The sequence below is a fragment of the Dermacentor albipictus genome, chromosome 1 (genome assembly GCF_038994185.2).
Source record: "Dermacentor albipictus isolate Rhodes 1998 colony chromosome 1, USDA_Dalb.pri_finalv2, whole genome shotgun sequence".
NCBI lineage: Eukaryota > Metazoa > Arthropoda > Arachnida > Ixodida > Ixodidae > Dermacentor > Dermacentor albipictus.
The window spans coordinates 27,323,816-27,340,342 of NC_091821.1; the positions used below are offsets into that span (position 1 = coordinate 27,323,816).

Below are 16,527 nucleotides of genomic sequence, written 5' to 3' on the forward strand. Positions count from 1 at the left end.
CATGCAATCAGATTGCACATGGTTCGGCGACAACGTGACAATATTCAGGAGTTAGTGGTGTATTTCAGGGTGGCATTCAATATACCATTTTTGTCCGCTATAAATGAAATGTTAGGTGCAGCTTACAGACTTTTGATATCGTTTTTAGTTGCTGAGATACAGAGTCGTATACTTAATGTATTAATTCTTGAAATTTCGCATTTTTTAGAATTTAAAAAAGTGGAAGCTGAATAAATATTCGCTTTCTGAAAATATCATTTTAAATATTACTTTTATGTTCAACATAACTCACGAATTGTGGTGGAGTCGTTGTCAGAAAGTCCATGCAGGAGCTAAAGCTTTCCGTTAAGTTCGGTTTAGAATATTATTTTGCTGAGAGAAGAATCAAGACGGGTAGCTTATTTACATTGTGGCAGCAGCACTTCGAAGGGGGCGAAATGCGAAGACACCCGTGCACTTAGATTTTGGTGTGCGTTAAAGAAACTCTGGTGGCTGAAATGTTCCGCATTCCCCCACTACGCCGTGCCTCATAATTCGATGGTTATTTTGGCACGTGAAACCCCATAATTTAATTAATTTACAGAATGTACAATAATTTACAGTAATTGACAAAGCCAAGCATACAGCAGGCTAGTCATTGAAGCGTTCACTTCTTCAGACATGAGCTCGTGCTCATGTTCCTCAGGGTTGTGCAGAAGTGCGCAACATATTTCCACTTGGCGTGGAAGCGCCGTCCCACTTCTTTTGAGGCAGAAAAGGACTGGTAGCGTTTTAGGCGGCTGACCTGAACGACGTGATCGGAAGTCTGGATGAAGCAAGTAGTAGGTGTGTCCGGTGTTGCGTACTCCAGGGTAGCGTATCGTACTGCTGCCGAGTAGTAGCGACGCCTGCATATCGAGGCTCGTCCGACGTTACTTAATGGGTAGCGTGGCGTTGTCGGCGGGCTGCAGGCATCCGGTAGACCATGGCGACCAAGTAAGGGAGAGACGATTTCAAGTGCGAAACTTGCACGGTTTATTCAAAGGTAGATGAAAGAAAATGAGAAGAGCATGAAGTGTATAAAAGTACATTTCGGCCGGAGCCCCTTAAATAGGCTCTCTACAATCGTGGGCGGGATCTTGCGTCCGTCGTCGTCACGTGACCAGCACAGAAAGAGGACCCCTCCTCCTCTGGTTATACCGAGCCTGCTGAAAGGAAGAGGTCGTCCCGCCTCGTGGAATTGTAGACGCCTGTCCGCCTCTCCTGCGTGTTGCGGGTTCGTGGAAGTTCTCCTCTAGGTCCAATTCGAGAAAAGGGTCTCTATAAACTCGCACACCCACACACACATACACACACAAAAGAGGTCTGTGCACTGCGGGGCTTCCGGCAGACAGGCAGACACTCTAAATGGTCATGGCAAATTAGAAAGTCACGCTTCATTTCGCCGAGGCCTGGTGGCAGAAGGTCGGGTGAGAGAAAGTCCTTTTTTTTAATACGTCTTTATTTATGCGTTTCATAGGCGAAGCCTTGCGGCAGAAAAGGGGTGCTCTATGGGGGAGGGGGACCGGTGCTCTCTTCTTCCTCGAGGTGGAGTGGTCCCGAGGTCGGCTCTGCAAAGAGGCGGCCAGGCCCTTCCTTGTCCCTGAAAAAGTCCAAAAAAGCACTCCAAAGTTGGACTGAGTCCTTGAGCCCGATGTGCGATGGTGGGTCGAGCCACTTCTGCAGGGTGCCAGGTCGGTTCCCGCCAAGGGAGTGTAGTGTCCTTTCTCGGACCGTGTGAAAGGCAGAGCAGCTCCACAGAAGATGTTCGGCCGTACCTCTGGCCGGGCATGCCGGGTACTTAGGGCTCGGGTATGAGCGCGGGTTGATGATGTGTAGCCTTGCTGGTGACAGAAGCTGGCTGGTCTGGGCTCGGCGAAGAAGAACCGCCTCTATTCTGCGAAATGTGCTGGGTGGGCGGCGAGAGAAAGTTCTTTCTGCACGTGGAGCGGGACGCCAACAATAGCAGGCGAAGTCTCGCCTCATTTCGACGAGGCAGGGTGAGATTGTCGGTTGAAATTCCTTTCAACACGTGGTGCCAGACGCCAACCCTGACACCGGGGACATCTTGTAGGTTGCGTCAGTTACCTGAAAGACGACCCGGTAAGGGCTGGAGTAGTGGGACATCAGTTTTTTCGAGAGGCCGAAGTGGCGGTTGGGAGATCACACAGGGACAAGATCCCCGGGAAAATCATCGGCGTCCCGGTGACGATTGTCACAAATGCTTTTCCGCTTGTTCTGAAAAGCACAAAGGCGACGGTGAGCTACTTGACGTGTTTCTTGGGCTTGAACAATGACATCACTTGTATACTGAGACATGGACTCTTGAGTGGTAGGCAGTATTGTATTAAAAGCAATACCGGATCTCGGCCGTCCAAGTAATAATATGGCGAGTAACCTGGCGTGATGAATTGTCCGCGAATGTGACAAAAGAGACAGCAGTATCCTAATCACGATGATTATCACAAACACATATGCAGAGCTTTGCCTTTATTGTTCGAATAAGCCGCTCCGTAAGACCGCTCGTCTGAGGATGGTATGCTGTACTAAGTTTGTGTTTGGTAGAGCAGGAGCGGAGCAAGTAGGCCACAAATGTAGAGAGGAAGGAGCGACTCCTGTTGGTAAGAAGTCGACGAGGAGCGCCGTGGTGAACAATGATGTTCGGCAACAGGAAGTAGGCTACGTCTGTTGGAAGGGCTCTGGTGAACGCGAACAAAGTTGTATGATCAGTTGCGTCGGCAATCCACTTGTTGCATCAATCAGATGTCGGGAAAGGTACCAAGAAGTCTACACCAACGCGATAAAATGGTTCGGTAGGAACGCCAAGAGATAGGAGAAAACCAGCAGTGAGCACAGATAGCGGCTTCTGGCGTTGACATCACTCGCAAGAAGCGACGTAGCGGCAGACAGATCGGTACTGACCAGGCCGAAATAATCGTCGCCGAACACGGTGGTACGTGCTGATTCCCAGAGGGGACCAAATGTTGGTAGATCGTGCAGCTTGGACAGAACAGTGGTGCGAAGATGCCGGGGAATGACCAGCACCACCTAAAATCCACTAAGGTACATGCTGTGCCGAAATAGAGTACCGTCCTGGAATAGGAACATGCCAAGAGAAGGATCACATGACCCAGGCGTGAGCTTGTCCATGATACCACGTATGCCTGGATCCTGGTACTTTTCGGTAGCGAAGTCAGCGAAGCAGATAGCGAAAATACAGAAGCAGAAGGTGGCAAGAACATCAGGAGCATCGTCAGGGCCGCTATTTTGTAGCGATGCCTTATGCCTTATTCAATGCTATTCTTATCATCCACCACACACGGCTGCCTGATCGCGTTGATAATGTGGGCCGACTGTCGCTCTGACCAGTGGCCAAGCGCGAAAAGCCTGAAAAAGCATAGAATCGGAAAAGGCATCCCTACAAGATACCGGCCTATACAAGCAGTCGGCATCTTGGAGTAAACTCGTACAAGCAACTGTGTACGAGTATTCCTGTACGCGTAGCGCCCAGTGACCTAGGCGATCGGTAAGTTCTTTGAGAGACGAAAGTCAGCAGAGCACATGGTGGTCTGTGGTGAATGTAGAGGGCCGACCATATAGGTAAGAGCGAGCTTTCGCCACTTCCTAGAGAAGTGCAAGATGCTCACGTTCAGTAATGAAATAATTCCGATCAGCTGGAGAAAGCAGATTGCTGGCGTCAGCAATGACGCGGTGGTGGCGTCGTTACGTTGGCAAAAAATGGCACTGATTCCATAACCACTGGCATCAGTGCGGACTTCTGATGGAGCAGGTGGGTTGAAGTGCGCAAAAAGGAATGAAGATGTTAGGAGAGAGATAAGCTTCGAGAAGGCAGTTGCTTGTTCAGGTCCCCAAGAAAATGAAACGTCTGCCTTCAGAAGTGCAGAGAGCGGGTGACTTCCGCAAAATTGTGCATGAAGCGGCGAAAGTACGACCACAGTCCCACGAAGCATCGGACATCTTTAGCACATGTTGGCACGGGAAACGTCTGTACGGCACGAGCTTTTCCCGGGTCTGGGCGCACACCAGATGTGTGAACAAGATGACCGAGGATAGTAATTTAGCGGCGTCCGAAGTGACATTTAAACGAATTAAGTTGAAGGCCATAATTTTGAACATAAGGTACAAACTCATTTATTGTCTTGAGGGTCGTCATTATTTCACTCGCAACTGCAATCACATTCTTTCAGAATGTCAAATCGATGCACGTACTCCGCTGGGTGGTCGGTTGGGCCGGATCAGTGTGGCATCGCAAGGGATATGTCTGTAACACGGAACCCGTAAACCGCTCCCTTTTCGGTACCCACACATACACATTGAAATCATCGACAACGACAACAGAGGTAGTGTCATCGGAGCTGATTCACGCAAAGTGAGTAGCCATCAAACTTACGGGACTATGAGTCATTGCATTTTTTGCTTGCTTACTGGGGTATGAGCCATTGCTCACGGGGGTTTGAGCCATTGATGATGACATTTTTCGACGTGTTGTTCTGTATGTTGTATGCGTGATTAGAAAGAATTTAAGCACTGTTCGCTTCACTTTGCTAAGTGCTTGTAGCCTCTGTCTTGTGGCGCTATGAGGCATTGCATTTTTTGTTTGATCGGGAGTTCATGTTGCTGTACAATTTTCTCATTGGCACTTCTCACCGAATTATAATATTTGAGAAGTTGATTAATTAAGGCTAATTATCTCATAAGGCCGAATGAAAAATTAATCTGAGCATCTCCAAGCGATGGCAAACAACATTTCCTTGGGTATTTTCAGCTACGTTGTATTTGCATATTTTGAATGTTTGGCTCAAGTTAGTTGGGACACCCGTCCATACGCATAGGTATATACATTGTTTGACTATGCGTATGACTTGCTGTTGAATTGGCACGATGTAATTATTCGTCACTTCATTAAAGATCATAATTCCTGATTTCTCCGTGCTATATTTAAAGGCTAGGTTCGTCGCTGCGTTGCCACAAATATTTCCAAGTGTATAAATCACATGCATTGTCCGCTAGTGGCAGAATGTCGCCATCATACATCAGTCCGGCGACCTTCTGTTGCGCAATTTGTCAATTACTCATGCAAGATAAATCGGACCCTAATTCACCATTTTCCACCCACCCCCCCCCCATCCTTCCCGACGAGAGTGCCACTTTGAAGTGATCGCGCATCCCGACAAGCTTGAAGAGGCCAATTTTCACGCTTCCCAGTTGTAACCTACCTAAAGCAGTGACCTTGGCGTTGCGCCACTAAGCCCGAGGGTGTGGGTTGGATTGCCAGCCGAGGCGGCCGCATTTCCACGGCGACGAAATTCAAGAAGTCTAGCGTACCGTGCATTGTGTGGAAGTTGAAAGAACGGCCAGGTGGTCAAAATTAATCGGGAGCCTGCCATTACGACGTGCCTCATAATTATATCGTCGTTTTTGCTCGTAAAACCGAAGGATTTATTATAATTCACCTTAAACAATGAATCTATTTGCAGCAAGGCACTCATCCTAAAATTTCGATATTTTCCGTCCCAACCCAGATCTAATCGGGTCTGCACTGTCCCATCTATTACGAATTAAGGAAAAAAAATTATCCAATGCTTTCGCCCAAACAGTTGTTATTAAGGTAAATAGCATTATTTGCCTATATTTCAGCCATTTAGAATCCGTCCGTCCGTCCGTCCGTCCGTCATCTTACGCCGACCCAGTGGCGAAAGTAGTCTACCTGCTTAGGCCTCTAGGTATGTGCTCCTTTCATTCCTGATGTAAGTGTCGTTTCTTTCAAAGCTCGGTGACTTGTTTGGGTCACAATGTGACTACGGAGGACATTTACCCTACTGACGCCAAAGTACAGGCAACCCTGGAAGCGCCGGAGCCACGTTCAGTCTCCGAACTGAAGGCGTATCTAGGAATGTTGAATTTTTATTCAAAATTTTTGGATAACGTGTCCACTGTAGCAAAGCCACTTTACCAGCTTCTAAAAAAAATCAAGAGTGTTCATGGTCTACAGAATGCCACGACACGTTCCGATCCACCAAAAAGCTGCTCACAAGCAGCGAAGTGTTAACCTTCTACGATGTCAATAAGCCTATCGGCATGGTTTGCGACGCCTCATCTTATGGCCTGGGCGCTGTTATCTTTCGTGAGATGCCAGATGGCAGCGAACGTCCCATAGCTTTTGTCTCCCGAATGCTGACAGCTGCGGAAAGGAAGTACCAGCGCGAAGACTTGGCTTTAGTTTTTGGGTTGAAGAAATTCCATCGTATTTATACGGCCGGAAATTTACACTTACACCGACCATCAGCCATTGCTGGGAATCCTTGGCCAGGACAAACCAACGCCTACTTTGGCCGCAGTGCGCATGCAGCGTTGGGCCATGATGCTTGCTGCCTACAGTTATCGGCTTAAGTACCGCAAAGGCAAGAACCTGGAAGTAGCGGATGCACTCTCCACACTACCGCAGACTGAGAAGGAAACTGATGTTGCAGAGGAATGCTTGGCAGTGTTCGAAAGCCTGCCGTTATATGCTGCGGATGTTGCTAAGGCCACAAAGCTGAACTTGACTTTGAGTCGTGTGTCTGAATACACACTGAATGGTTGGCCAAACCAATACCCTGAAGAAATGAATGCATATCACGTGCGCCGTTATGAATTGTCCCTTGAGCAAGGGTGGCTAACATGGGGTACTCGGGTAGTAATACCGGATCAGTTGAGAGAACGCGTGTTAGACTTGTTTCTTGACGAGCATCCTGGCAGCACTCGCATGAAAATGCTAGCCAGAAGCTTTGTATGGTGGCCGGGTCTGGATCAAGCCATCGCGATGTACGTCAGGAAATGCAGAATCTGCCAGGCAGTCCAACCAGCTGCCCAACCCGTGCCGCTCCATCGTTGGAGCTACCCGTCGAAGTGTTGGGCACGAGTTCACGCTGATTTTGCATGCAACAATTCTCACATGTTCCTTGTTTTAGTTGATTCTTTTTCTAAATGGGTGGAAGTTTGGCCGATGTCCTCAACGTCTACCACGAAGACGGTTGAGAGACTAAGAAATGTCTTTGCAGCCTACGGGCTGCCTGAAACGTTAGTCAACGACAACGGGCCTCAGTTCAACTCTGTTGAGTTCTCGGACTTAGAGCGCAATGGTGTGAAGCCTACAGAACTTTCGCAGTTAATCAACAAGCGTAAGACAGCTGACATAAGGAAGTATAATATGGATAGAATTGAACATGCTCTCAGGAACGGAGGAAGCCTAAAAACAGTGAAGCAGAAACTAGGAATTGGCAAGAATCAGACGTATGCGTTAAGAGACAAAGCCGGCAATATCATTACTAACATGGATGAGATAGTTCAAGTGGCTAAGGAGTTCTATAGAGATTTATACAGTACCAGTGGCACCCACGACGATAATGGAAGAGAAAATAGTCTAGAGGAATTCGAAATCCCACAGGTAACGCCGGAAGAAGTAAAGAAAGCCTTGGGAGATATGCAAAGGGGGAAGGCAGCTGGGGAGGATCAGGTAACAGCAGATTTGTTGAAGGATGGCGGGCAGATTGTTCTAGAGAAACTGGCCACCCTGTATACGCAATGCCTCATGACGTCGAGCGTACCGGAATCTTGGAAAAACGCTAGCATAATCCTAATCCATAAGAAAGGGGACACCAAAGACTTGAAAAATTATAGACCGATCAGCTTACTGTCCGTTCCCTACAAACTATTTAGTAAGGTAATCGCAAATAGAATCAGGAACACCTTAGACTTCTGTCAAGCAAAGGACCAGGCAGGATTCCGTAAAGGCTACTCAACAATAGATCATATTCACACTATCAATCAGGTGATAGAGAAATGTGCAGAATATAACCAACCCTTATATATAGCTTTCATTGATTACGAGAAAGCGTTTGATTCTGTCGAAACCTCAGCAGTCATGGAGGCATTACGGAACCAGGGTGTAGATGAGTCGTGTGTAAAAATACTGGAAGATATCTATAGCGGCTCCACAGCCACCGTAGTCCTCCACAAAGAAAGCAACAAAATCCCAATAAAGAAAGGCGTCAGACAGGGAGATACGATCTCTCCAATGCTATTCACAGCATGTTTACAGGAGGTATTCAGAGACCTGGATTGGGAAGAATTGGGGATAAAAGGTAATGGAGAATATCTCAGTAACTTGCGATTCGCTGATGATATTGCCTTGCTTAGTAACTCAGGGGACCAATTGCAATGCATGCTCAATGACCTGGAGAGGCAAAGCAGAAGAGTGGGTCTAAAAATTAATCTGCAGAAAACTAAAGTAATGTTTAACAGCCTCGGAAGAGAACAGCAATTTACAATAGGTAGCGAGGCACTGGAAGTGGTAAGGGAATACATCTACTTAGGGCAGGTAGTGACGGCGGATCCGGATCATGAGACGGAAATAATCAGAAGAATAAGAATGGGCTGGGGTGCGTTTGGCAGGCATTCTCAGATCATGAACAGCAGGTTGCCATTATCCCTCAAGAGAAAAGTCTATAATAGCTGTGTCTTACCAGTACTCACCTACGGGGCAGAAACCTGGAGGCTTACGAAAAGGGTTCTACTCAAATTGAGGACGACGCAACGAGCTATGGAAAGAAGAATGATAGGTGTAACGTTAAGGGATAAGAAAAGAGCAGATTGGGTGAGGGAACAAACGCGAGTTAATGACATCTTAGTTGAAATCAAGAAAAAGAAATGGGCATGGGCAGGACATGTAATGAGGAGGGAAGATAACCGATGGTCGCTAAGGGTTACGGACTGGATTCCAAGGGAAGGGAAGCGTAGCAGGGGGCGGCAGAAAGTTAGGTGGGCGGATGAGATTAAGAAGTTTGCAGGGACGGCATGGCCACAATTAGTACATGACCGGGGTTGTTGGAGAAATATGGGAGAGGCCTTTGCCCTGCAGTGGGCGTAACCAGGCTGATGATGATGATGATGGTGGTGGTGTGAAGCCTTTCCGTGCCCTGCCATATCACCCCGCGTCCAATGGTGCTGAGGAGCGCACCGTGCAGACGATAAAACGGGCGGTGTTAAAGCAAGTCATGGAGCGTGATGTCACTCGCGTGCGGTCACTTCAGGAGTGTGTTGATAATTTTCTTATCGCCTACAGAAATACTCCAAGCAGTGTGACGGGGCAAACACCGGCACAGTTGTTTCTAAGGCGTCAACCACACACGAACCTTTCTTTGCTCTAGCCCAGCTTTGTCGGTGACATGCGGCAAAAGCAAGCTGAAATGAAAAACAAGCGTGATGTGTCGCGTGGTGCTGCTCGTGTGTTTCGCGAAGGTGATCGCGTGTACGTGAAGAAGGTGCGAGGGGAACATGCCTCTTGGGAGGCAGGTGTGGTTCAACAAGTTGTGAGTGCTGTGACATACGTTGTGACATACGTTGCTGTGACATACGTACACGGGCATCTTCGATTCACCCACGCCGACCGTCTACGCCCGCACCATGCTGATCCAGCGGCAGCCCCAGAGCGACTAGTTGCAACAGAACCGTCAAATTGCCGGCCTCTACTCAACGGTCCGTTACCTAATGAAAGGGCTCAATCAGCTCGAGTACCAGAAGAACAGAGTCCGACCACTCTTCAACCTCCTCTAGTGGATGACGTAGTGCACACCTCTGTTAGTGCAGACCTCGCACCACAGCAAAGCTCAGGGCAGCTGCAAGTGTCAGAGCCAACGCCACCTATAAGGGAAGAACCAATCCTTCGTAGAAGCACTCGTATGCGCAAGCAACCGGATCGGTTCAGACACGAGAACATTTAAGTAGAGCCTGGGGAGGGGGGAAAGAAATGTGATAGCGCGACGCTGTGTTGTGACCTCATCGCGGTCTTTAAAGAACTATGATTCCGTGTTGTGTTATCACGCCTCTCGGGCCTATATATATATTCATGCGTACTGTTGACTAAACGTTCTTCGTCATCCATGTCTGGCGTCAGTCATATCAGAACTTCAACATCCAATTAATATTTTACAACAAAGCAACATGTCATTAACACGTTAAATAAAAGAACGTGTCACTGTTTATTGGTCAGCGGCCGATTCAGCGGCATCTACCTAACCCCCCTCCCACCCGCGCTGCGCGTCGGCTCGCTCTATTTCCCTTGGAAGGAGCCCTACGTGTCAGACTTTATATGGTAAAGTGTAATTGGAAAATAACTTTCCAAGATATATATATATATATATATATATATATATATATATGTATATATGTGTGTGTGTATGTGTTGAAAAGCGATTCTTGCAGTACGTGCACGCCTACAATGGCAGCTGCACTATACTCTAACCTGCATATAATTTCGCCTTATATATATATATATATATATATATATATATATATATATATATATATATATATATATATATATATATATATATATATATATATATATATATATATATATATATATATATATATATTATTTTCAATACTGCTGCTCTCCTTCGAGAGCGTGGCAGTTGGGCAGTACAATAATTCAGTTGTACAATGCAAAGAAATCAAAGTATAGATTATACAAAAAGTAAGAAAACGACATAAGCAGTGCAAGTTATACATAGCACTATACAAGTAAACCATGATAAGATTAAACGTAACAGTAAATAATAAAAAAGATGTAAAAGAGCAAAATGCTTTATAACAAAAGCACAGATATTACTAAGGGCTAGTAATAAAACAGAAATAGCTAAAATAAACTACGAGTGTTAGGGAATCATTATGGCAAACGAATAAGCTGTCGAAAATTAGAGTGTTTATTAAAATTTCCTAACGAATAAAGCAATCTGTGCCGGTGTCCCTGCATGCATAATAGGTACTGTTATTCACACACAGTTTTTTCTATTTGTGAGATAAATTCGGAAAATGATTCAATGTTGGTGATAGCAGGATGAAGTTGGTTCCATTCTGCTATCGCGAGCGGAAAAAAAGAATACTTAAATGTGTCATTTTTGCATGTGTATTCTGTCAATGTGTGCGCATGCTTGTTACGTGTAGCTCGAGTTTCGGAGAATGAAATGTATCGGGAGGTATCTATTCTGTAGTTATTTTTTAGTAGTTGAAACAAGAATTTTAAGCGAGCGTGTTTCGCTCTTGTGGATAGCGTTCGCAGACCAGACTGGGTTAAAAGATGTGTTGGCGAGTCTGTACGTCTATATTTGTTATGGATGAACCTCACAGCTTTCCTTTGTATTTATTCTAGCTTACTTATGTTAGTCTGTGTATGCGGAAACCAGACTGTGTTAGCGTATTCGAGAACAGGCCTTACAAATGATGTGTAGGCTAGCAGCTTCGTTGACTTGGTTGCGAGCGCCAGGCTTCTTTTTAAGAAAAATAGTTTGCGCAGCGCCTTTGAGATTATATTACTGATATGGTTGTCCCATTTGAGCTCCGAGGTTAATGTAACGCCTAGATATTTGTGTTCTACAACTTTGTTAAGTGGAGTGCCATTAATTGTGTAAACAAAAATTGATGATACCGTTTTCCTGGTTACAGACATGATCGCGGACTTTTGTATGTTTATTTGCATCTGCCATTTGGAGCACCAACCAGCTATGTCAGCTAGAGAATCATTTAATTTAATATGATCATTGTAATTGTTAATTTCTCTGTATATGACGCAGTCGTCTGCGAATAGCTTTATATTGCAATTGATGTTAGCTGTGATATCGTTAATATAGAGTAAGAAAAGCAATGGTCCAAGCACAGACCCTTGGGGAACTCCGGATGTTACTGCGACTGTGTTAGAAAGAGTTTTTTCTTAAGTAACCGCTCGCAAATTGCGAGCGGTTACTTAAGAAACCTTTTATCCAAGCAGAAAGTTCTCCTATACCAAAAACCTTTTCAACTTTAGCTATTAATTTGCTGTGACATACACAGTCGAAAGCCTTGGACAAATCGAGTAGTATCAAGTCAGTTTGACCGCGGTTATTAACTGTAATAGCAAGATCGTGGACTAGTTCCGTTAGTTGGGTTACTGTCGATAGACCACTGCGAAAACCGTGTTGGTTGGGTGAGAAAAAATTAATGCGTTCTAGGAATACGGTCATGTGCTTTAAGATTATGTGTTCTAGAAGTTTACATGACGTGCTCGTTAGTGAAATGGGTCTGAAATTTGAAGGTAATGTTGTGTCACCTCCCCTGTGGATCGGGATTACCTTTGCAATTTTCCAATCATGAGGTAGTTGCGAAGTCTTAAGTGATTTCCGGAAGACTAGGCCAAGATATTTACTGCACCACTCTGCATATCTTTTGAGGAAAGTATTGGGTACGTCGTCGGGGCCACTACCTTTCTTGGGGTCAAGTTTAAGCAGTAGATTGAAAATACCGGCATCCGTAATATCTAGTTTATCGATTTTCGCGTGATGTTGCGTTGCAAATGGGGGGATAATGTTATCATCTGTAGTGAACACTGACCGAAAAAAATCGTTATATGCGTTAGCCTTAGCAGTTTTTTCTTCGGGAAGAGAATGTGATGTAGCATTTTTATTAGTACGAAAGTAATTCCAGAACCTCTGAGGGTTATTAACAAGAAAATTAGGTAGTGTTACATCAAAGTAGTGCTGTTTAGCACGTTTAGCTTTAAGCTTGAATTCAGCGATGGCATCCGGTAATTTCTGAATTCTGGATTCTGCACAACCTTTTGTTTTTATTGCCCTACGTAACCTTTTCAAACGTCGTTTTGCTTGAATAACTTCTCGCGTGATCCATGGATTATTTTTTGGAGGACGCTTTGTTTTTGTAGGAACGTAGTGAGTGATGCAGTAAAGTACAACCGATTTGAAGTGAAACCAAAGGGAATTTACATCTACTGAAGCATCGGAGCCAATTTCTGAAAAATGGTGGAATTCATGAGCGAGGTGCATTAGTATGCTGTTATCGTCAGCGTTTTCGAAGTCTGTTACTATAGATACAGAAGAATGAGTGGTTATGCTGCCACCAAGAGGCACGATGCACACTGGTGCGTCGTGGTCTGATATACCATGAACTACATCAGTTTTTATGCGATTTATGTCGAAGTGGTTACTGAAAAAGATTAGATCTAGTATGTTCCGAGTATTTCCCTGTGAGCGGGTGGGGCATGAAACGATCTGATGAAGATTGAAGGTTAGCATGAGGTCAAGCAATGCATCCGAAGCTGATGATGAGTAGCACATACTATTCCAGTTAATGTCTGGCAGATTAAAGTCGCCCAAGAGGACAACGCGGGAACCAAACACGTGGCGTTCTATGTAATCATGAATGACACTGATAGAAGCATCATCAGAGTTTGGGCTCCGATAAACACAACCTATGAATATGTTTGTGCCGTCACAAAGAAGTTTACAAAAAATGGCCTCAGCGCCTTGTACCTCTGGAAGGGCTATAAAGGAAAGGCCCTTTTTTATCAATAACGCCACTCCACCACCACGTGTGGGGCGGTCCTTCCGGATCACAGAATAGTTGGGCGGTGCGAACTCGTGATCAAAAATATCAGGTGTGAGCCATGTTTCTGTTATGGCTGCTAGGTCAGGTTCATGATCAATTATCAGATTTTCAAGTGATTCCGTCTTGTTGATGACGCTTCTTGCGTTCACCGTGAGGAGTGTTAGTTCGCTAATTTTGCAGTGCGACGAGTAGTAGCTCCCTTTTTTGCTTGGTCGCTGGACGCACTCACCGCCTTTGATGTGCCTGCAGTAGCTACTTCTACGCGTTTTTCATTAAGTGGTACCTTGTCCTCTTTCTCATCGCTCCAAACATATGCTCGATTATTTATATATAGCTTATCAAAGACAAGGGAAACTTTCTCATTTCTTTGTCGGTTTGTTTTCGCACTGTTCCAAAGTTTCCTACGAGTATCGCGTACGCGTTTCGAAAAGTCTTCTGCAATGGATAGGCCTGTACCTTTAAGTTTGTATCCCCGTTTTAGTATTGAAGATTTGTCTCTCGAGTCAAGTAGCTTAAGAATTACAGGCCTAACCTTGTTCGGCGCTCCTCTACCAATTCGGTGTATACGTTCGATTGCTACTTGTTTTAATTCTAGAGTATCTACAATAATGTTTTTGTTCACCGCACTTTCAAGTATCAAGGGTGTCTCTCCCTCTACCTCCGGTAAGCCATATATTAACAGGTTATTTCGCCTGCTACGATTCTCTAGATCGTCGATTTTTTCCTGCATGTCTTTGATAAGAATATTCATGTTTGCTATTTGTTCTTGACAAGAGTCGACCTTTTCTTCTAGTTTTGTTAGTTGGTCTAATTTCTTGTCCATTTTAGCCAGGCGACTTTCCTTAATCTCTTTTATATCCGCAGCTATTTCCTTTAATTGTTGGCTGATTTCAGGGCCTGGATTCGTCTCAATGTCTCCGCCAAGCAATAAGAGTTCATGTACATGCATCGCATGCTCAATCACAACAGCACAAAGCCGTGGGCACGGCAGCACAAGCAAAAAGGGGTCATTTGAGCGGATACACTTTCCATATCGCCTCCTCACCTGTAGGATGAAGATAAGCGGATTGTTAGCTGACCGCATTCTGTGAGTGCCACCGTGCCCAATGGCTCGGCCTTGCTTGAGGTGGTCTTTTATAGCTGGGTTGAGTGGTGGCGCTGGGCACAGGTCATGCGCACAGCCCATGCTCCCAGCGTCCGCGCAGGTGGATGACGAGTGATGCAGCACGGGGTCCCATGACTTGAGCGGCACGGAATCTCGTTGTAGGTTGATAGCGGTGGCATTCCCGACGCATGTTGTTCCGGCTTGTCCTGGTGGCTCGAAACTCGGACCAGCATAGAGCAGCAGTCCGGGCACAAGCTGTAGGATGAAGATAAGCGGATTGTTAGCTGACCGCATTCCGTGAGTGCCACCGTGCCCAATATATATATATATATATATATATATATATATATATATATATATATAGAGAGAGAGAGAGAGAGAGAGAGTGAGCAGAGAGAGGGGGAGGGAGGGAGGGAGGGAGGGAGGGAGGGAGGGAGGGAGGGAGGGAGGGAGGGAGGGAGGGAGGGAGGGAGGAGAGAAAACTTGACCCCCCACTCGAACAATAGTTGGTACGCCACTGGTACAAGTGGTATTGTCCAGCAGAAGTCACAGGTTCTTAGGGGTTGTGATATTGACAGAGACCTGTACTGGACTCCTCACGTGAACCACGTGAAAAAGCTACTGATTGCTATTTGTCATCTGTTCAAGTTCCTCGCAGGAAGCAATTGGGAGGTGTCCGCACAATCCACGTTACAGCTGTACAGGGGATTCTTTGGGTTCCTCCGGCACAGTCTGCCTGTTATATCCAAAACCTGTAAAACAAATTTTTGTACAGTTCACAACATTCAGGCTCAAGGTCTTAGGATATGTCTTGGATTACCACGCAGTGCGTCAACGGCTGAAACTATGACCATTGCGCAAGATTATTCAATCACGACGCACATCGCCGTCGAGACAATGCATATACATCTCAGGCGCAAATCCCGGACCCCTTGCCACCACCTCGCCGCAATCACCGTGGAAAGACCCCGCACGTCATATAGCACAACTGTCAGTGCATATCGTGCCTCGCTTGCATCGGGGTACACACCTGCGGCCAGGCCGGTGTCTCCTCCATGTTGTTTGTGCCGTGCACCGAACTCCAACACTTCAGAAGAAGTCGGATCTATCACGGTCTGCACTAAAACAATTGACGTTATAGTCCGGTTATAGGAGAGATACAGTAGCCACGTACATATCTATAGTGACGGATAGACTACATCGACCAGTTCTGGCGGTGCTGTGTTCATACCGACGAGAGGGATAACACTGCTATTGAAGACGTCACATGTCACGATATCCACGGCTGCAGAACTCACGGCTCTGCGCTGTGCGCTTCAATTTATTGACGCAGAGAGTCCTGGTACATGGGCTGTGTTTTCTGACTCGATACCAGCTTTACACTCTATGGAATTAGCTCTGCAACGTGGAGCTCACGAACAGTTAGCGCACGAAATTGTCAAACTTCACCACGACGTGAAACAAAAAGGCCACGAAATTATTGTTCACTGGCTGCCTGGCCACTGCGGGATCAATGGAAATGATCACGCAGACAAGCTGCCCGAGAGACACATCAAGAACAACATAGCGTTCCCATTCCTCTTTTCAGGACAGGCGCTGCAAGATAGCTTCGTCACCCGGCACGCAAGCTCTCTCTAACAGAGTGCAATACCCCAAATATAAGGCACACCAGATTGCACGAACTTAACTACAACTCCGACCTCCACCCGGGCTTCACCGACGGGAGGCACCGCTTCTATACCGGCTGACGTTGGGGGTGGCTTTCACGAAGGCGTACACTACTCTGATAGGAAGGACCGACAGCGCTGCGTGCGATGTCTGCGGTGGGGAAGAAAACATCGAACATTATTGTGCCACTGTCATTGAAGATTGTCCCCATTGCTAGTCGGCTCACAAAGCTGTGAAGGCACGTTTTTTTGAAGGCGACTGGCCTGTGAACGCCTTTGACTTGCTCAGGCCTTCCGCGT

At 46.1% G+C, this 16,527-nt stretch overlaps 1 protein-coding gene across 1 annotated transcript in view; it reads right to left on the reverse strand.

Annotated features, from left to right (window-relative positions):
- Positions 1-1,527: 1,527 nt before the first annotated feature.
- The window catches only part of LOC139054621 (uncharacterized), a 61,459-nt gene continuing 46,459 nt past the window's right edge, over positions 1,528-16,527 (reverse strand). The window contains exons 2-3 of the mRNA XM_070531929.1: positions 13,685-14,815; positions 1,528-1,884 (exon numbers count right to left, since the gene is read on the reverse strand). Coding sequence (XP_070388030.1) covers positions 1,528-1,884; positions 13,685-14,815 — 1,488 coding nt within the window. The remainder of the gene's footprint in view (positions 1,885-13,684; positions 14,816-16,527) is intronic.